A 20954-nucleotide genomic window follows, 5' to 3' on the forward strand; every position below is an offset into this window, starting at 1 on the left:
CGTTACCTTCCACCGAATGCCATCGCCGCAGACTGGGGTCTTCCCGCCCGTCCTCCAGGCGCCGTAACTGCTTGCCAGGCATCTTTTAAAATTAGCTTCCTCTACGTCCCCATCTAACGCTTAACAAACCACTGATTTTTCTCTGCACTGCTGTCCTGTCTAGAGTTAATCATGCCTGTCAAAGCTTTTATTTCAATAAATATTTCTCATTTTTAACAATTTCTAATCGTAAATATATTTTTATTGATTTCAGAGAGAAAGGGAGGAGAGACAGAAACATCGATGATGAGAGGGAATCATTGATCAGCTGCCTCCTGCATGCCCCTCACTGGGAATCAAGCCCGCAACCTGGGCCTGTGCCCTGACTGGGAATCGAACCTTGACCTCCTGGATCCTAGGTCAATGCCCAACCACTGAGCCACACCGGTCAGGCAGGTTTTGTTGGTTTGTTTGCTGTTTGGCCAGCATTAGATTCATTCACGTGTTTTGGAATCTTGGTTGTGAAGCCGTTGGTAGTGAAAGATTGTGGTCTGTGTGCTCGTTCCCCCCTTTCCAGTAGCTGTGCTATTGGCCGGCCTCGCAGGGCACGTCCTGGTGCGGGAGGTGCGGGCGTCAGACCTGTGAGGGTATCACGGAGTGGCAGGGGCAGATCCAGTGCTGAGTCCCCAAACTGTGCCTCTCTCCTTACACCTCTAGCTCTTCGCTCCCTGGCTGGAGGCCCAGCCCCAGGCGTGATGGAGAGAATGTTCCCTCCAGTCTCCACTGAGGCCCCCAGGGCCCTGCCTGGGGAAGAGGGTCTGCCTTTGTCCGAGGAGACTCACCCGTGACCACTGCTGGTTTCTGGAAGAGTCCAGCAGACCCTGCTTCAGCCCTGACAACCACGTGGTTGGTCACTTTGGTTTCTGAATCTCAAAGGTGGAGAACGGTTTTGAACTTGACCATTTGTCTATCTAGTTTTCTTATCTACCATCGCTATATGCTTGTGGCATCACAGCGTGAAGGTACAGAGCCGTTTTTCCAGAATGTCCCACAGCCCTCGGCAGCCACTCCACCCCCCTCGCCCCTGCAACATCATGAATCCCAACCGTGGGCCACGGCTCCCCACGCAGAGCCGTCCAGCTCCCCTGACTGCGGACGTGGTAGAGCCATGCTGTGGACAGCCGCTCCGAATGCCCCCGCGTCGCAGGGAAAGCAGCTTGGGACTTCCTCCAAGCCTTGCTCTCCAGGCTCCGTCACTCAGTCGTGTGGCAGACCCTCCAATGGCCTGCGTCTCAGCGCCTTCCCTGTAAGCGAAGGAGTCGAGCTGGCCTCCTGGAGTGGAGTGAGGAGCGACGGAGAGCCACACGGAGGCGCGTGGACGGGCCCGCCTCACAGCGCCCGCGTCAGGCCCGGCCGCCCTCGTCATCACTTGGCAGGTGATGGCGGGACGGAAAGGAATCCCCATAAACTGCCTGGGGCGACGGCACTGCTTGTGGAGGATTAGTTCTCACTCTTTTATGGGGACGCTGAAGCATATTAAAAGCTCTTTAAACTAGAAGCCACCATTCTAGATGTTATGACAATAAATAAGGGGACACGTTGTATATTAACTGAACCTTTAAAATTAATGACGCGCCCTGGCTGGTTTGGCTCAGTGGTTAGATGTTGGCCCGTGGACCAGAGTCACGGGTTCAATTCCTGGTCAAGGGCACGTACCCCAGTTCCAGGTTCACTCCCTCCTCCGCCCCCCATCCCATTGGGGGTGCGTGCAGGAAGCAACCAATGTAACTCTCTCACTTCGATGTCTCTCTCTCTCTCTCCCCTCCCCTCTCCTCTCTTCCTCCCTCCCTTTCACTCTCTCTAAAACTCAGTAAGAAAAATGTCCTCAGGTGAGGATTAAAAACATTAATAGCATGAGGAATATCACCAGCTGGTGACAGGACTGGGGTGTGGGAGGGAGGTAAGCAGGTAAAATGTTTCAGCCCGGGGAGGAAGCTGTGCTCGGCCGACAGCAGCACCACCGCTCCAGGGCGAGTGTGTGCATTACACGTGAGGCACATGTTTAAGGTCCGCACCCCCTTACCTGGCAGGAGCCTGCTGGCAAGCAAGTGGACCCTACATGTGAGTGAAAACAGTAAACCCACAGCTTCCCACAAACGCCTACCACTGTAGGCATTTTCCTAATTCAGTTCCGTCATTTTCCAAGCAATTCTGAACTTATGTGAAAATAAATCCCTCAACAGAGAAGAAGAAAATGGATGAGACGAACTGAAAGCACTAATATTTCCTTATAGCTGGGGTCTCTCCCCAGGCCCCTCGCTGTCCCCCCACAGGCCCCGGGCTCTCAGGGGAGACAACTGCATCTGGATGGTCTCGGCTAATGTGGTGGGTCCGCTGCCTGTTGGTCTCTAGGCCGTGGATCGGCTCCGACAGCGCGTCCTGGACGGCCGCCTGCCATGAGGGACATCCATCGGGACATCCATCGGGACATCCATCGCCTTCACTCCTGCGGGGCTGCCCGCAGACGCACCCACACCGCCTGCGCCCTCTCCCCACCCACACAGCGGCCTCAGGGAATCCACGAGGCTGGAGCTACAGGCCAGCTCCACGCGCAGTCGGGCGGAAACGGAAAGTCACCGAGACGCGCTTTCCCCTGGATCAGGACGGGCTCGCCGCCCCCCCCTTCGCAGCAGCGCTGGCTAGCTCCTAGGCCGAAGGGATTTATGACTCATCGCAGGTTCCAGTTACTCCCTATACGGACTGTTTTATAAACGTTCATAACATTCGAGAAAGTAAGAAACGGGGAGTGGGGGCCTCGGAGTTTAAATAAGGAGGCTGGTAAACATCAATCCAAGGGGAAAGGGAAGTCTCTAAATGTTCGCCTCACACCGACTCGGGCTCTATCTTCATCATCACTTACTTATTCTAACCACCTATTGACTGTTTCCACCTTAAACACTTGAATCCTGCCCGGCCGGCGTGGCTCCGTGGTTGAGCGTCGACTGATGAGCCAGGAGGTCAGGGTTCGATTCCCGGTCAGGGCACAGGCCGGGGCTGTGGGCACGATCCCAGTGGGGGCGTGCAGGAGGCAGCCCATCCATGAGTCTCTCTTATCATTGATGATTCTCTCTCCCTCTCCCTGCCTCTCTGAAATAAATAAAAACATATTTTTTTAAAAGGTTGGAACTTCCCTCCCGTCTCAGCATTGGCAAAATGCGGCCCTGTGGCTGGTGAACGTCGGGACTATGTGTGTGGAGAGAAGAGGGAGTAGAACACAAGGCTGTGTGTCCCGGCACCACCGGCCACAGAGAGCCCGTGCGAGAGCTGCCGCATGCTGCACCGCCCCCAACGCCCGGAGAAAGCTCTGTGAGCGAGAGAAGAACTAGAATCCACTAGACATGTGTCCTTACGTGCGTCACTTCTGCCCTCAAAGCAAGGTTTTTAAATCCTCACGAGTCCCAGCACCACCTGTCACAGATGCCGAGAGAGGACCCGGGAGGAAAGGTAGCTGATCCTGTCCGAAGGTTCCCTCTGATGTGCTTACACCCATCACACGTCAGGGCAGCATCACGGCAGGAACACGGGTTGTCTCCTAACGCACGGGAAGCTCCCAGGTCTGCGAGGGCCCTGCCTGACCCGTCGTGTAGCCACTGCGACCCCTGACATCATGATTCGCCCACAATACCCCGCGTGGGCACGCGTGGGACCTGCTCGCCGCTTCCTCCCGCCTTTCTAGACACGAGCTCGGAGAGTCTGGCTGTTCTCCTTTCGAGTTCACGTTCCCGATCTGCCCTTCCAGCCACCCTTGGCTAAAGGAGCCCTTCCCGTTCTGGCCTTTCCCGTCTTATCTGCTGAAAGGACTCCTCTCATTCCAGCAGCCTCAGCTCCCCGGCGTGTGCCCCAGTCACCAGGCCGTCCACCACTCTCATCGCCACCATCCCCTCCCTCAGCCCTGCCACTCCCCAGGGCTCCCCAGGGCTCCCCAGGGCTCTCTAGGGCCGCCTCCTCCCTACCATGCGGGTACCTTCTCCCTTCCATCCCTCCCGCCTGAACAGCTGTCTCCTGACACTCAGGCTCCACGCCCCGCCTCCCTCACATTCTTCTAAACCCCACCTGCTCCCTACACAACCCCCTCGACCCTGGGGGCTCGCTCTGTTCCCCAGCGCTGCCGTTGGCTCTAGGGACACAGGCGTCTCCCCGGCTGTACCTGTGAGGAGGCACCCTGGGCAGGTACACCGTGTGTCCGTGTCTGAGTGGGCGGGTTCCTTCAGCCCTTGATTTACCTGAACTTACTTGGGTTTTTTAAATTATTTCTCATTCACCTTCCAAAAATATCTTTAAAGAAATATAACCCAGAACAAAATGCCGGCTATTCCTCATGCTCTCAGAGGTTCCAGTCCAAGCGTCTACAGAGCATGGGGGCTCTTAGAACGGACAGGGGCGAGCGAGCGAGTTCATTTACTTCCGTTTCCTCACCAGAGACCAGGAGAGTGAGGCCAGAGAGGGGGGGTGTCCTTTGCCTGCGACTCCCAGAACGTTCCAGCAAGCCTAGGATCCGGCGGCATGAACTCGGCCACATTTTCAAGGACTTGCTCCCTCGGGTTGGCTCGCCCGTGTCTCCAACTTCCTGCGACTCCCCTGGACCCCGGGGCCGCTCTGGCCGGCTCTGCTGCCTCCTTGGGGCTCTCATTCCTCACGTACACGCTCCGCGCAGAGCTCACTCCATCACAGCCCACGCTTCACCCCCGCTCCATCCGAGGCCTGTCACGGAAGGAGCCCCGTCTCCTGTCTCCCTCCCGCCCCAGCCCAGCACACGCCCCAGCACAGCACACGCCCCAGACCATGCCCCAGCCCAGCACACGCCCCAGCCCAGCACACGCCCCAGCACACGCCCCAGCCCAGCACACGCCCCAGCCCAGCACACGCCCCAGCACACGCCCCAGCCCAGCACACGCCCCAGCCCAGCACACGCCCCAGCCCACGCCGAAGGACTCTACGAACCACACAGAATCGAGTGGATTGGGCTTCTCACAAGTGTACCCAAGGGTAAGAGTTTTTGGAAAAACTTACTGGGGGGAACCAGATTGCCGCCACCAGACATACCTACATTCTACATCACAGTCAGCTAAGACCTTCTAGTCCTGGCTCAGATGATCCCAAAAGCTGGATATATTGACCTGAAAATGCTCCTCAGGGTCATTCTTCATGTCTGACAGAGCAAGGAGTTTCCATAGAAAATACAGCCTGAGAGTGTGGGGCCGCCCCGGCAGGGCTCTGCGCCCCAAGAACCCGCGCCAAGCACAGACGAGGAGGGACGTGCTGAGAGAAGGGCGACGATATAAACCCCGCGTTTCACACGGAATCTGTGCAGACGAGCCTGTGCTTTGTGGAAGTTCTTCAGAAGCCGGTGCTGACTCAGTGCTCCTGTAAAGGCACTCTGGGATTCTGGCTGACTCCCTAGCACACGTGTCAGCAGTCACGGGCCCTCACCATCTCACTAGCAATGCGTGTAACTGATTCGCTGCTGGAGGGCACATCTGATTCTGAAAGTTGGTTCTTTGCCAAGAGAAACGTGAAACAGTGTCTGTGTGTTTGCCATTGTGGGTCCAGTGCCCACCTGTGTCCAATGCCTCTCACGGGGTTGGAACTCAATAACGACTGAGTGAATAAATGAATGGGACACAAATTAATCTACATTTTTATAATCTACATTTAAAACCATTTTAATCAGAGTATGACATCCTGTTTTAAAAATATATTTTACTGATTTTTTACAGAGAGGAAGGGAGAGGGGGAGAGAGTTAGAAACATTGATGAGAGAGAAGCATCAATCAGCTGCCTCCTGCACACCCCCTACTGGGGATGTGCCTGCAACCAAGGTACATGCCCTTGACCAGAATCGAACCTGAGACCCTTCAGTCCCCAGGCCAACGCTCTATCCAGTGAGCCAAACCGGCTAGGGCTGACATCTTTTTTTAACATAGTGAATTTGTTTTTTATATTTTTATTTTTTAAAAAATGTGTTTTTATCGATTTCAGAGAGGAAGGGAAAAGGAAAGAGAAACAGAAACATCAATGATGAGAGAGAATCATTGATCGGCTGCCTTCTGCACGCCCCAGGCTGAGGATTGAGCCCGCAACCCGGACATGTTCCCTGACCGGAATAGAACTCAGGACCCTCTAGTCTGCAGGATGACGCTCTATCCACTGAGCCAAACCAGCCAGGGCTTAACATAGTGAATTTACATTTGTTAATATTTTGTTTAAAATTTTAAAATGTAAAATCATGAGTCAAACTGACTAAATGTTTCTTTTACTATCCTTGTCTGGTTTTGATACCGGGATTATACTGGACTCATTAAATGAACTGGAGTGTTCGCGCTCTGTATTTCCTGGCATCGCTTTGGAATTATGCGTGCGCTCTGGTATTTTCATTGTGGGGTGGCTTTCAACATTTATTACACTCTCTTAGGTTTATGGAATCATTCGACAGCTTTTTGTCCTTGAGTCAGCTTTGGTAACACACTATTCTAAAACTGTTTCCATACAATAAAAACTATCCAGCTATTAGTATAAAATAATTCATAATATTCTTACCCTTTGTATCTTACGTTTTCAGCACTTTTTTGTAAAATCTTGATAGATTTTACAAAATAGTAATCTGCTATCATCTAAAGTGTGATGAAGTTTCACATGTGCATGTCCTGGTGTAACCGCCACGTAAACGGAGACATGCAACCCAGAAAAACGCTCTTCCCAGAGGGGGCCATTCTGACTGTGAGCACTGGAGATTAGGTTTGCCTGTACTTGACCTCTACGTGCACGGAGTCAGGGGTAGTGTGTGCCTGGTTTCTTTTCTTCAACATTATGGATACAAGGCATCCTGGTTGTGATGGAGCAGCTGTTTATTCCTCATTTGTGCGGTCTCCCACTGCCTGAACGGAGGAAGTTAGTGCCATGACATGAATGCAGTTCTCATTCTACTTTTACAAGTGTTTTCACTGACGCTAGGCTTGAAGCTGAGATGCAGAAGCTACCATGAATACTGTTCGTACACCGTGGTGAGCGTGTGGCCTCGGAGAACACTGGGCGGGCCACGGGCTCGCACTCGCCTACAGCCCAGACGGCCCAACAGCTTTGAAAGCAGTTGACAAAGTCATACTCCCGCCCGTGAGTTCCACTGGCTCTTCAAGCTCACAAAAACAGAGAAGTTCTGCATCTTTCTTACCGCAGTCACTCTGGGGCGTGTCCTGCTTCTCTCACTGCCTGTTAGCCTCCTTTGAGTACTAGTATTATTTATTTCTGGTGGGCTTTTTGTTACTTGATGAATCTCGCCAGAAGCTTGCAAATTTTGTTACAACTACCTTTTTACTTGGTTGGCCTCCTTGCTGTTTTCTGTGTCATGACTCTCTGCTCTGCGTTTTATTGCTTTCTTCCCTTCTTTTTTCATGAGTGTGTTTTGCTGCCCTGGCCCTCGTGTCTTCAATCGAATGTTTAGCTCATCAAAATGAAGCCTTTTTAAAAATTTCTAAGATGTCTTTTTATGTTTTAGTAACTCCCCCTCTAATTACTGCTTGGCCCCTATCTCACAGGTTTTGAAATGCAGCTACCCTTTGGTTCTAAGTATTTTTAATACCTATTTTTATTCCCTCCTTGTACTATGTGTGGTTTTAACTTTTAAATTTATTGTTTTTTTAAAGGTATATTTTTCCATTTATAATGTATTTGTGTTATGGCCTCAAAATGCGATTTGTGTGAACCTGGATTTTTCAGTGCGAGAATGACATGCACATGTGGAGTCAGCAGCTGTAACTTACGTGCGTTGTCAGATGAAGCTTTCCACGTCTATTCCGCCCGCCACTCAGCCTCTATGATGTGAGTCACAGAGCGTGTTACCTGCTTACAGAGAATCTGCTACTGTATTTGCTGGCCTTGGGGCAGGAAGAGAGTGAGGGGAAGCAGTTAGTTTATGATGTCAGGGCTCGCTGTGGAGAGGGGAGGTGGCAGCTATGAACAGAAGAGCAGCTGCCTGGACAGTGACTGACCCAAAAGGTGAGGAGGATAAGATCAGGAGGTAGAAGCGAAGTCTCAGACAAGCAGGGCTAGGAGGAAGCTGGAACAGGGCAAAAAATTGGAGGGGAAAATTACAATCTGTTTTGCTCAAAGGGCTAGCAGGATGCCCAACTGGTACCATGGAATGGGTAGTTGAAAGTTGGAATTTGACATTTTCGTCGGCTGTATGGGTTAATAGGTGATAGGAAATGAGGGAAAGAGAAAGACAGTAAGAATAGCATCTTTAGAATCGTGTGCCTTTAAAAGGTGAAAGTGTGAAAGGTGGCGAAGGAAGTATAAATAAGGGAGCAAGCTATTTAAGCTTTTTAAAAGCTTTTAGCAAGGTTCTCATATTGAGGCTGATTTTCTAGGAATACAAAACACAGCTAAAAGAAACCCACATCCACATCACACGGTGAGTGGAACAATGCAGTATTAAGAATTCCAGAACGTAGCTTTCCATTTTCTTTCATTATTCGACATCATCTGGATTATATGTGTTCACCGTCACCTCCGCACCATCTGAGCTAAAACATAAAGTGCTTGAACATAATTCTGCCACTGCACGGATGAGTCCAGACTCTTTGGGCAATTCAAAGTGCATGTTTGTGTACAAAAACATTCCTACCTTTGGATTCTATCGGCTCTAAAATGACACTATCACCAGATTAAAAGCACCCACACACACAAAATCTGGAGCTGGGGTATGAGAAAATCTAGGCATAGCAGCGGCAGGGAAATGGAATAACGAGGCAGGATCACGCGAGGCCAGCATGGAGACAGGGACGGAGAGTGGACAGGAGGCAGCCGCCTCCGGCTCCCACACCCTGACATCCACGCCAGGCCCATTAGCTCCCTGTGCCAGGACGCTGTCGATGCCAAGCGAGCACTGAACACAACAATAAATCTGAGAGCAGACTGAACGTGGCCAGGCAATTCCGTCGATTGCAAGAGCATCTTAAGATTACTAACTTATTTGGTCATGTACAGTTTCTGCTTAATTTTAAAATACTGTTTATTTAGAGGGAACTTAACTCATTTACTTTTGTTCTTTGGACTCAGCAAAGCTTAGGATCAGCAATTTGAAATATAAAAACCTTAGTGTTTGCTTCAACCTCATACGAAAATTTTTATTAAACCAAACAAAGCAGAACTCTGGCACTTGAGTGGGTGCTGAATCGGCACCATGGCCATGTCCATGTTCCGCCGAAGAGCGAATACTGACGTTCAGACGCTGAGGAGAGTCTTATTGGCGATGGTGGGTTAATTGTTGGGAACGTCCAGACTTGCAGCTTATTTTAATATCTTCAGGTCAACCCTGCGTTAAAGCAGCTAACTCCTTTGGTGAAGTTACCCACGTCTCTATGCATTAGCGACCAGATGCACCTTCATACACTATCTTTGTCACGTTCATTGATCCAACAGGTATTTGCCGAGTCCTCACGGTCAGACGCTGGGTGTTCAGAGGTGAGAAAGGGGAAGAAGGAAATAAACACGAAGGCAAACAATGACCTTTTTTTAATCGTGAAGAGGAGCCCGGCGGGGGCTCGGGTGGAGCATCGTCCCGTACACCAGGGGTTGCGGGTTCGATCCCCAGTCCGGGTGCCTACGGGAGGCAACCGAGTGATGTTTTCCTTTCTTTATCCCTTCCTCTCTCTCTAAAGTCAACAAAAGCATATCCTCAGGTGAGGACTGAAAAAAAAACACCCTAAAGCAGAGACTAACGTAGACAAAACGCTCAGGGAGGCCCATCTGACAGACGAGAAAGAGGCAGTGGTCCCGAGAGGCTGGCACGGAGAGCAGGTGAGGGAGCAGCAGCGTGAAGGCGGGAAGCATCTCCGCTCAGGGGGCCGAGGCTGGGGGCTGGGAGGCTGGGAGGACGGGAGGCTGGGGGCGCTGAGGAGGCTGGGAGGCCGGGGGGCTAGGAAGGCTGGGGGCTGGGGAGACTGGGGGCTGGGGAGGCTGGGGGCTGGGGAGGCCGGGGGGCTAGGGAGGCTGGGGGCTGGGGAGCCTGGGAGGCTGGGAGGCCGGGGGGCTAGGGAGGCTGGGGGCTGGGGATGCTGGGGGGCTGGGAGGATGGGAGGCCGGGAGGCCGGGGGGCTGGGTGGCTGGGAGGCTGGGAGGCCAGGGGGCTGGGGAGGCTGGGGGGCTGGTAGGCTGGGGGGGCTGGGAGGCCAGGGGGCTGGGGAGGCTGGGGGCTGGGGAGGCTGGGAGGCTGGGGGGGCTAGGGAGGCTGGGGGCTGGTAGGCTGGGGGGCTGGGAGGCTGGGAGGCTGGGAGGTTGGGAAGCTGGGAGGCCGGGCACAGCGCACAGGACAGGCACTCTGGACAAGTGAAGGGAGCCAGCTGCTGCCACACATGCGGCCTCATCAACAGCTGGAGGTGGGAATTTTGAGTGAAAGGGGAAGCTACTGAAGAACCTCAAGTGACGGATGCAGCACACACGTCTCCAAGCTTCTGCCCCCGCAGCACGCGGAAGGGGCTGGAAGCAGGGGAAGATGAGGCGGGGACCCGGGAAGAGGCCACTGCGCGGCCAGGCCACGGTGAAGGCTCTGGAGATGGAGAGATCGAGGGGGGACCTGCGGGAGGCGGATCAATGGCTCTCACAGACGGATCAGATGTGGGGGATGAAGTTGGGGGGTCAGAAGTGCTCCCAGGTGTTTCGCTTGAGTAACGGGTAGAAGTGGCTCCTTTACTAACAGGGTGGGAGTCGGGAAAAGGGCTTCAGGAGAGAGAATCAAAAGCTGGATCTGTGTCCACTGCCCTCGGGACATCTGAGCCGCAAATGGAACCGCCTGGCTGTGCCTGTGCTGGAACCGGGACCGAAGGCGAGGCCGAGGCAGGAGCTTGGAGCTGTCAGGACAGAGTCAGGGACAGCTGTGCAGACGGAGGGAGGCCGCTGACAGACAGAGACGGGGAGGGGCTGAGGATGAACCTCAAGAATCCTCTCATTTTCAGAACAGGCCGGGGGAACCTCTGCAGGCAGGAGCGGGAGGAAAGCAGGTGGGAGCTGTGACGTCAGAGAGGGGTGCTGTGACATCAGAGAGGGGGTGCCCCGATGTCAGATAGGGGCACCGTGACGTCAGAGAGGAGGTGCCCCGGTGTCAGAGAGGAGGTGCCCCGACCTCAGAGAGGGCATGCGGGCAAGAGCTGGCCACATGCCCCGAGCTGCAGCGATGGCCCGGACAGAGCCAGGCGACGACTGGCGACCCTGGCAGGAGCGCGTGCAGCTTCTCTGGGGAAGAAGGCGGCCATGGCCGTGGCGGGCAGTGGGACAGAACGGGCGACTGGCATGTGCGCACATGGATGACAGAGCCTCGGACTTGAAACAACATCTGAGTCAAAATGGGGTGAAAACAGGGAAGTGACCCTGTAATTAATACTCAGGAAGAACACGCCTGTGCCAACGCCCCCCCGGGCCCGGCATGCGCCTCGGCTCCGCGTGTGGGAAAGGCCGCGGGAGCCACGGCCAGACCAGCTCCACGGCACCCGCCCCGGACGGCGCTCGGACACGGTGAGGACAGCCGGCCGCGGCCACACTGTGTGTCTCAAACCGCTGGAGGCTGACGGTGTCTATGCACCGGGTTTTCTGATCTCCCGTGGTCTCTTCTCTGAAGCCTGGATCCTGGCGAGAGGTGAAATAGCACCGACACGGCCGCGTCCTTCAGCTCCTCCCTGGGGCATCTGTCACCAGGCACAGATGTCACCGTCGTTCTGTGATGAAACGTGTCCCCAGGGCACGCCTGTCTCTGGGGAAGGCTTATGGCAGCGACTTCCTTGCCCCTGCCCCGGGGAACCTCACTCGCTCCTCACAACCCCAAGTCACAGGCGCCCGCCCCGGCTGGCAGCGAGGGGCTGAGCTAACAGGAGGCCGTGTCTTCTCCTCGCCGACACGTTCCTTTAGGCTTCTTTCTGTAAAACTTCACTCGTGTTTGGGTAACATTCTGTGTCAAGTCTAATAGGTTCTACGGCCCATTTCTAGCTGCAGAGAGTGCAGGGAGGAAGAGTGCACGTAACACGCTACAACAGAGTCTCCTAGGCCCGTGGTCGGCAAACCGCGGCTGGCGAGCCACATGCGGCTCTTTGGCCCCTTGAGTGTGGCTCTTCCACAAAATACCACGTGCGGGCGCACACATACAGTGCGATTGAAACTTCGTGGCCCATGCGCAGAAGTCGGTATTTTGTGGAAGAGCCGGTATTTTGTGGAAGAGCCACACTCAAGGGGCCAAAGAGCCGCATGCGGCTCGAGAGCCAGGGTTTGCCGACCACTGTCATAGAGGAAAGTGGTGACAGCGCCGCACATGTGGAGCCATGAGGGAACGTTTGGGGCACGAAGGGAACGGGGCAGCTGAGCCCTAACAGCTGGTTGATGAAGGCACTGCTACCAGCTCTCATGCATCAGGCTGCGTAAGAGGCGCCTCCGCCTAACGCGTGATGGTTAGCCTCAGCGGCTCGGACTGTAAAAACACTCACGTAAGAATTAAAGCTAAGAACCTCTTTCAGCAGATTGCACGTCGTGTCCGATGCAAGGGCAGGAGGCAGGTGGGCTCTAGCACCCTCATGGAGACGGAGGTATAGTTACAGACTCGCCCACCTCTGGAAGGTAAGCTCTGCTCTCAGCTCCCACCCAACTAAATGTGTTAAAGGCCGTACATGTGTCCGCCCCGATTTTTAAAACATCCCACCTCACGTGGTACTGAAATATGCAGCGATTTGGACACATCAGAAAACATAAGCCACAAGCAGAAAAGAAAACACAGGCAGGTGCCTATTCACAAACCATTTACTAGAAACAAGATCTCCGTTACGCTTCATGTTAAACGCACACGTGCCTAACATTCCCGATCTCTCTCTCAGGCACACACACACACACACACGCAGATTCATATTAATGCAACGTTATGCACGATTTAAATTAAACATGAGTATAAAAGCTCCTCTACATGACCAGCATAGAAATATTTTCTAGGAGAACAGTCATCCTCTGCATAAATGTTTTCTAAGAATTCTCGTTCAAAAGCATTTCAAAAATAAAACATTTGGGGGTAATTGGGGTAATTTGAATATGAACTTCTCATAGATGATAGTATGGATTTACTTAATTTCTTTAGCTGATTTCGTTAATTGCCTTCACTAATGATGTTACGGTTAAATAGGAAAATCCCTTTATCCTGAGGCGGTATCATGATATCTGCAATTGACTTACATGTGGCTCAAATTAATAAAAAAAGTATAAAGGGAGAGAGAAATTGGACAAAATGTTCACAGCTGGTAAATCTGTGACACAGATGCACACACAGGCACACACTGAGTTCCACTGTGCTATTCCTTAACGCGGGGGTGGGGAAGGTCGGCCTGAGGAGCCCTTTGGTCTGGCCCTGCCAAGGCCTATGGGGGTTGGTTAGAGTCTGACCACCTGTAGGCGGCTAATGTCAAGCTGATGACCTCGCATGGCCCGCGAATGATGTCACGCACATCCCATGGCCCTTGGCAGAAACAAGGCTCCCCACCCCTGCTTTAACCTGTCCATAGGTTTAAAAATTTTTGAAATAAATTTTGAAAAAAAAAAATAACTCCTACGATTGTAAATGCCAATATTTATTTCAAAAGACACTGCCTGACCCTCTGGACACCACGCTCTCCCGGCTGGGCACTCCCCATGGGGTGACGGGGATTTGTTTATTTAAATGAGGAAAAGCTGCAGATTTACTTTCACTGGAGAGGAGGGAAAGCAGCTTGGAGGTTTGGGTGGCGCCTGCCCTCCAGGTGCCACCTGACCCAGGGAGGGGCTGGCCGGCCTCCTCAGCGCCCCCTCCAGGTGACTGGTGCTGTCTGCAGGGGGGTGCAGGCCTGCAGGAGGTGTGAGTGCAGAGACAGGTCAGGCAAAGGCAGGGACCTCCCACTGAAGGAAGATGGTCTCCCTGGGGCAGGGGTCTGCAAACTGAGGCTCGGCAAACCACGGCTTGCAAGCCACATGCGGCTCTTTGGCCTCTTGAGTGTGGCTCTTCCACAAAATACTAGTCTTCCACAAAATACCGACTTCTGCGCATGGGCCACGAAGTTTCAATCGCACTGTACGTGCACCCGCACGTGGTATTTTGTGGAAGAGCCACACTCAAGGGGCCAAAGAGCCGCATGTGGCTCACGAGCTGTGCCGGGAGCCGGTCCATCCTTGCTGTTTCAAGGGACCTGGCATATATGGCATACTGTTCTTAATATGTTTGCTCACCTTCTTGGCACTATGTGTTTTAACCAAGGTCTCCTCTCTGAGAAAGGTTGTTTCCCCAGGTAGGGATTTTCCCCTGAAGTTAGGGAGGGAATAAAACCTCTTAACTAAGTGCCAGGCGGGTAATTAATCACTTTAACTACGAACAATCGTGCTTAAGCTACATAATCTTTACTCCCTGGAATGAAGATAAGAAACGCCCTAACCTTTGTAATAGAGATTGATAGGATTGAATCAACTGGTATAAATACAGATGCAACAAGACAGCAAGACTTAGAATACAGAACTTAGAACACAGACCTTAGAATACAGAGCTTGGAACACAGAAGGAAGAAGACAGAACCTACACAGAACTACAGACAGAAGAACTTCGCTGGAGAGAACATGGCAAAAGATCCTGGACTGAACCTGACTACAGAAATTGGCAAGAGAACCTAACTAGAACCTGGTGACTGAGCCTGGCTGGAGAACCTGGACAGAACCTGGCTGGAGAACCTAGCAAGACAACATGGACACAGAACCTGGCTGGAGATCCTAAGCAGAACCTCTCTGGAGATCCTGAACAGAACTTGGCTGGAGACCCTGACAAGAGAACCCGGCTATGATGATCAACTGAACGCTGCCTCTGAGTCTTTCCCTCTTCGCTGACTCCATCCACACCTTTGGGGACCCCTGGACCTGCTGGGGCTGGACCCCAGCAGAGCTGTGGTTTGCCGACCATGGCCCTGGGGTGTCCCTGGGGAGGCATCTCCCCAGAGAGACCGTGGGAAGTGGGCGGAGCTCCCAGGAGCCAGGCAGCCAAGCACAGGGAATCATAGCAGCGAGCCAGCTCCCGCCGCAGGGGCCTGACTTCTAACCGCTCACGGGCACCAACTTGCTTCCTTCAGGGCAGCAGAGAGCGGGGACCACTCTCAACCTGAGGAACCGCCCGCCGTGAAGCCCAACCCCAGATGGAGAGGGCGAGGCGGGCGCTGTCCTTTAAGAAGGGTGGGCCCACGTGCATAATAAACGTGGGTGGTTTTAAAAAGCCTCTTGTGAAATAACTACTTTCCTTCTTACGCGGAAAAGGCAAGGAAAACAATGAGCGTTGACAGCGTGACATGGCAAAGCCACCCCCCACCCCCGGTGTGTCACCCACATATCTATGTCTGTCTGTCTGTCTGTCTGTCTGTCTATCTTCTCCATCAACTGCAGGGCGGCAAGCCAGCTCGTAGCACATCACTCTCAGCCATCATCTATCTCCCCACCACACACTCAGTCCCGGCCGGGACCTGAACACGGGGGGAGCCACAGAGACTCCAGGTCCCAGGGGGTGGGGGGCTGGCAGAGCGATGCCCTTCATCCCCAGGGAAGACAGTTCCCCAGGGAGACAGGAGCCAGCCCTAAGCTGCACCGCTCAGGCCAAAAGGCTGCGTCTCAAGAACCAAGTAGTTGCTGGCGAATGGCCATGCGGGGAAACAACACACAGAAAGCCACAGCCTTTCGACCTCAGCCTCCCCTGCACAGGACAGTCCCGGGCACCGCGGGGCGGGCCTGGGGGAGAGAAACAGCATGATGAGGGGTTACCTCGTCCGCCTGGGAGGGGCTGATCCGGGGCATGGGCGAGACCTGCGGCGTCTTCAGCTGCGCGCCGCCGTCGGGCAGCAGCTCGCGGTGCACGGCCTGCACGTGGCTCTGCAGCTCGCTCTCAGACTCGAACTTGACGTTGCAGCTGGAGCAGCGCGTCTTCGGGCCCCCCGCCTTTCCTTTCCCCTCGAGGGCACCCAGGCCTTCGTTCTGGCCCAGGCCCGGCCTGGTGGCACCGGGCGGGGCGGTGAGGCCCGGGCTGCCGCTCTTGCTGAGGTTCACGCAGCCCGCGCACAGCCCGTAGGGCAGCCCGTTGATGTCCAGCTTCACCAGGTCCTGCTTGGAGCGGAACTCCTTGAGGCAGGAGGCACACTTGTACAGTTTGGGGACATGCGGGCCGCGCCCCGTGGCCTGGACCGCGGCCGCGCTGCCCGTCTTCTGCATGTGGAAGGTGCCGTGGATCTTGAGCTCGAGCGTGGAGGTGACCGTCTGCATGCAGACCACGCAGCGGAAGCCGGTGAGCGAGTTGCGCAGGTCGGGGTGCATCTGGCAGTGCTCCAGGAACTCCTCCTCACTCTGCAGCGGCAGCTTGCAGATGCGGCAGTTGCCCGTGTCGAGGCTCTTGCTGTGCGTGACCTTGTGCTCCGTGAGCGTGAGCAGCGAGGGGAAGCGCTCCCCGCAGATGGGGCACATGTAGTGCTTGACGGGGCCCAGGTGCGTCTGCATGTGCTCGCGGAGCCCGTTCTCGGAGAAGAAGGTGCGCGAGCACACGTTGCACTTGTAGTTGCCCTTGATGAGCTCCGCCTTCTTCTTGACGATGGCACTCTCGCCCGGCCGGATGTTGTGGTCGCGCAGCTGGTGGTTCTGCAGCAGCGTCTCCATGGTGTAGGCCGCCCCGCAGATGTCGCAGCCGTACATGGGCTCCGAGGCGTCCACGTCCTCCTCGCTGCCGTCGTGGCTGTTGTGGGACTCCTGGCTGTTGGTCAGCAGCGTCTGCAGCTCCACCTCCTCCTTCTGCACCTGCTCGGACGCGCCGTTGGCCCCGCCGTTGGGCGTCTTGGCCTCGAAGACGCAGTGCTTCTCGCGCAGGTGCTTCTCCAGCAGGATGATGGCGTGGAAGGCCTTGCTGCAGAAGCGGCAGTTGTACTTCTTGCTGTGCGTGGTGATGTGGCACTGCAGCTCCACCTCGGTGCCGAAGGCCTCGCCGCAGAAGATGCACTTGTGCGCCTTGCCCTGGTTCTCCAGGTGGTTGTGGCGCACGTGCAGCTGCAGGTCGGCCTCGCTGCGGAAGTCCCAGTTGCAGGAGGTGCAGCGGTACACCTTCTTCTCATTGCTGTGCTTCACCGCCAGGTGCAGCTGGATGGACACCTTGGAGTCGAAGACCTCCTGGCACAGCGTGCAGCGGAAGAACACGAAGGTGTGCATGTCCAGCAGGTGCTTCTGCAGGTCGTCCACCGACGTGAACTGCTTGTCGCAGCTCTCGCAGATGTAGTAGGTCGAGGTGATCATGAAGTGGATGGTCACGTGCTTCAGCAGCGACTCCTGGTTGGGGAACTCCTTGCTGCACTGGGGACAGGTCAGCTTCGGGAGCACCGTGTCCAGGTGCGTCTTCAGGTGCGTCTGGAAGCCGTCCAGGGATGTGTACTTAGCACCGCACTGGTTGCAGACGTACTCCCCGGCTGGCCGCGCGGGCGCACCCCCCACCGCCTGCATCATCTTCAGGGAGGTCTGCTCGAGGGCCACGGGGGACAGGGGGCTCAGGGCCCGGGACTTCTTCCCGTTGTGGATGTAATTCAGGGCCAAGGGAATGTTTTTGTGGTTCTCTTTGATGTGTTTGTTCAGCTTGAGGACGCTGTTGAAGATGGGGGAGTTTGTACAATAGGAACAGGAATAGACTTCCACCACGGGGTCTTTGGGCGTCCCGAGCACGGGGGACCCGAACCGGGAGCCGCTGAGGTCGCAGTGGACCTGTCGGATGTGCTCTTCGAGGGAAGAGTCCGTGAGGAAGCCCATGTAGCAGTGGGGGCAGAAGAACGCGTTGCTGTCCTTCGCCACGGGGTTGGCGAAGCCGTGCGAGCAGCGGATGTGCTCCTGGAGCGTGTTGAGGTCGTTGACGACCTCGGAGCAGAAGTTGCACTGGTAGACGATGGCGGGCATGGCCGACACGATCAGGCCGGGGTCCTGAGCTTCGTGCACCTGCTTCAGGTGCTCGTTCAGGTTGTAGAGCGAGGGCAGCACCTCCAGGCAGTACTGGCAGATGTGGGCCTGCTCGGGCTTGTCCAGGTGCATCGTCTTGAGGTGGATCTGCAGGACGGCCAGGCTGGAGAACAGCTGCTTGCTACAGTACACGCAGCTGTAGGTCACCTTGGCCTGCTTGCCCGAGGCCCCGGCCACATCGGCGGCCTGCGGGGCGGCCCGCTTCCGCCCGCGGCTCTTGGGCAGCGGCGGGGCGGCCTCCACCATCGTGGAGCTGTCCACCGACAGGTTGGAGTCGGGCGTGGTGCTGGACACGGAGGTGTAGCCCACGGTGACGAGGGACGGGCTGTTGCTGTGGTTGCAGGACTCGGGCTGCTGGTGGCTGTCCACGTGGCTGTACAGCTCCTCCACCGTGAGGAAGCTCTCGGAGCACAGGCTGCAGGCGTTCTTCTTCTCGCCGCCGTGCGCCTGCTCCACGTGGCCCAGCAGCGAGGCCTCCTCCACGAAGAGCTCGTGGCAGTAGCCGCACTGCAGGGCGGCGCGGTCCTCGCTGGGCGAGCACTCGGGGTGGCACTCGGCAATGTGCTTCTGCAGGTCCTCGGGGAAGTCGAAGCCCTCCTCGCACTGGCTGCACTTCTGCGTGTCCTTCAGCTTCCAGTCGTCCAGCCGGGAGCCGGGCGGCGCGTCCTTGCCACGCTCGTGCACCTGCATGTGCCCGTGCAGGGAGCTGGAGGACAGGAAGCCGCGGCGGCAGATGGCGCACTTGTACGGCTTGTTGGACGTGTGCGTCTTCAGGTGGATCTTGAGGTGGTCGCTGCGGGAGAAGGCGGCGTCGCACTCGCTGCAGTGGTACTTCTTGTCGCCCGTGTGCAGCTTGATGTGGCGGTCGCGGCTGCGCTTGTGCTTGAAGAGGCGGCTGCAGTAGGTGCACTTGAAGGGCAGCTTGTCGCTGTGGCTCTGCTCGTGGTGCTTCAGGTAGCTGAGGCGGCTGAAGGACTTGTCGCAGAACTGGCAGGGGTAGGGCAGGCCGGGGCCCCCCTCCTCCTCTCCGAAGTCGCAGCCTTCGCCGTGGCTCGGGGAGGTCTGGTCCTTGCTGGAGGGCGAGGAGGCCGGCCACGAGCAGGTGGGGTCATCTTCCACGTCCACGCCATCTGCAACGACAAGCGGGGCGGCCGGGTTACACGTGGGCACTCAGGGACGAGCCTGGCTGCCCTCTCTCTCTCTCTCTTTTTGGTTTTGCACCATCCTCCCCCGGGGGTGTTTTCCCATTGATTTTAGAGAGAGTGGAGGAGAGAGGGAGAGACGGAGAGAAACGCTGATGTGAGAGAGACACATCCATGGGTTGCCTCCTGCACGTGCCCTGACCAGGGCCCGGGCTGGGGAGGAGCCTGCAGCCGAGGCCTGTGCCCTTGACCGGAATCGAACCCGGGACCCTTCGGTCTGCAGGCCAGCGCTCTATCCACTGAGCCACACCGGCTGGGGTTCTTGTGCCCTTTCAACATGTCCACAGAGTTGGACCACCTAGAACCACCTAGAACCTCACAGAAGAAACGGGGAGAATACCTGAGCGGAACCCGTTCCATCCCGAGCCCAGAGTCACTCTTTCCTGGGTCTAAAATATAAGAAGATATTAAATAGTTCTCTGTCCAAATTACCATTTCATTACCTCTGATCACCCTTCCTTAGAAGCAAGGTATATATTACGCATTGACAATTTTATTAAAATGCAGGTTTTAATATATTTAATGTTTCTTCGGTATTCATTCGAAAGTGATTTGCATATTAGGTGAGGATCTGAAGAAGCAGGTGAAGAGGAGATATTACGGGAGCGACTTTAAATTAATGCCGTCAGCCCAGATGTCTAATATTTAATAAAAAAAAAAGTCCCTCTGCATTCTGCTTGTTTTCATATCAAAAGGAAATTCTGAAGACCAAAATCTTTTATGGGGTTCTTATGGAGACGGGCCTTATTGCTTTCCGCAGGAAAATATTAAAAAGTAAGCACCCGAAAGAAGATGGAAAACACAGTAATAATTACGGCGCGGGTCATAAAAGACAACCGGGGCGCCTTCAATCACCGAGGCCCCGCACCGTCGGCCAGAACGGGGCCGTGACGTGCGAGGAGGGGGCCCCGCGCTCGGTACCGGGGAACAGCCGGGATCAAGGAGAAATGAGCTTCCCGAGGCCGGGGCAGAGCTGTTTGTTTGGAAAGTTCAAGAGGTGGCCCACCATCTCTTCCTCCCGCAGACGCACGGCAGCAGGGACTTCCTTAGCCAAACAGGACCCGCGCTTTGAGGTGAGCGGAGACAAAGCGACTTGTGAAAAACTGGAAACAGGAAAAGTGATAAACGATTATGGTAAATGCTGAAGGATTTATGAGCAGCCAGGAGGAGACAAACAAGACCGAGAGGCAGATGGACTGAGCAAGTTACCCAGAAAGTCGCTGCACCTCCTACGGGGGCGGGAGGGGGGGTGTTACTCCGTCCTCAACCAGCGCACCCTCCCTCCTCTTCCCTTCTTAACACCCACGCGGAAGCAAGACCTCCTCACACCGGCTGTGAAACCGCTGCTTCGCTTTTCAAAACAATCGTCCATTCCAGCCCCGAGGAAGCTATAAAAGTGTCTCGTTCCCGGACAGAGCGCGGTTTCCCTGAATCAGCACGCGAGGCCGTGCAGCTGAGCTGGTGGGCCAGTGGCTGCAGGAGAACGTGAGGCCCCCTGGGAGCAGGAGGCGGGCACGCTCGTCCCATCCCACCAGAGGGGCCCAGGAAGCTAGGTTTTCAAACTCCCCCAGCGCCCGGGCACCAGCAGGCTGTGTCATCAGCACCCAAGTGGAAGCTGGCGGCCCGAGGTAAACAAAGCCCGTCTGCTTTCTGTAAGGTAAGGAGGTTTCACGAGATTATCAGCCGCTCGCTTATCCACAGGAAACAGACGAG

The 20954-nt window shown here is 55.3% G+C and overlaps 1 protein-coding gene across 4 annotated transcripts in view; it reads right to left on the reverse strand.

Moving 5' to 3' along the window:
- ZNF521 (zinc finger protein 521) overlaps positions 1-20954 on the reverse strand; it is a 287559-nt gene that overhangs the window by 135349 nt on the left and 131256 nt on the right. For all 4 annotated transcript variants that reach the window (XM_036322695.1, XM_036322696.1, XM_036322697.1 and 1 more), the window contains one exon: positions 15823-19169. In XM_036322695.1, coding sequence (XP_036178588.1) covers positions 15823-18729 — 2907 coding nt within the window. In that variant the 5' untranslated portion in view covers positions 18730-19169. The remainder of the gene's footprint in view (positions 1-15822; positions 19170-20954) is intronic.

This window comes from Myotis myotis, unplaced genomic scaffold (assembly GCF_014108235.1).
Source record: "Myotis myotis isolate mMyoMyo1 unplaced genomic scaffold, mMyoMyo1.p scaffold_m19_p_9, whole genome shotgun sequence".
NCBI classification, from domain to species: Eukaryota; Metazoa; Chordata; class Mammalia; order Chiroptera; family Vespertilionidae; genus Myotis; species Myotis myotis.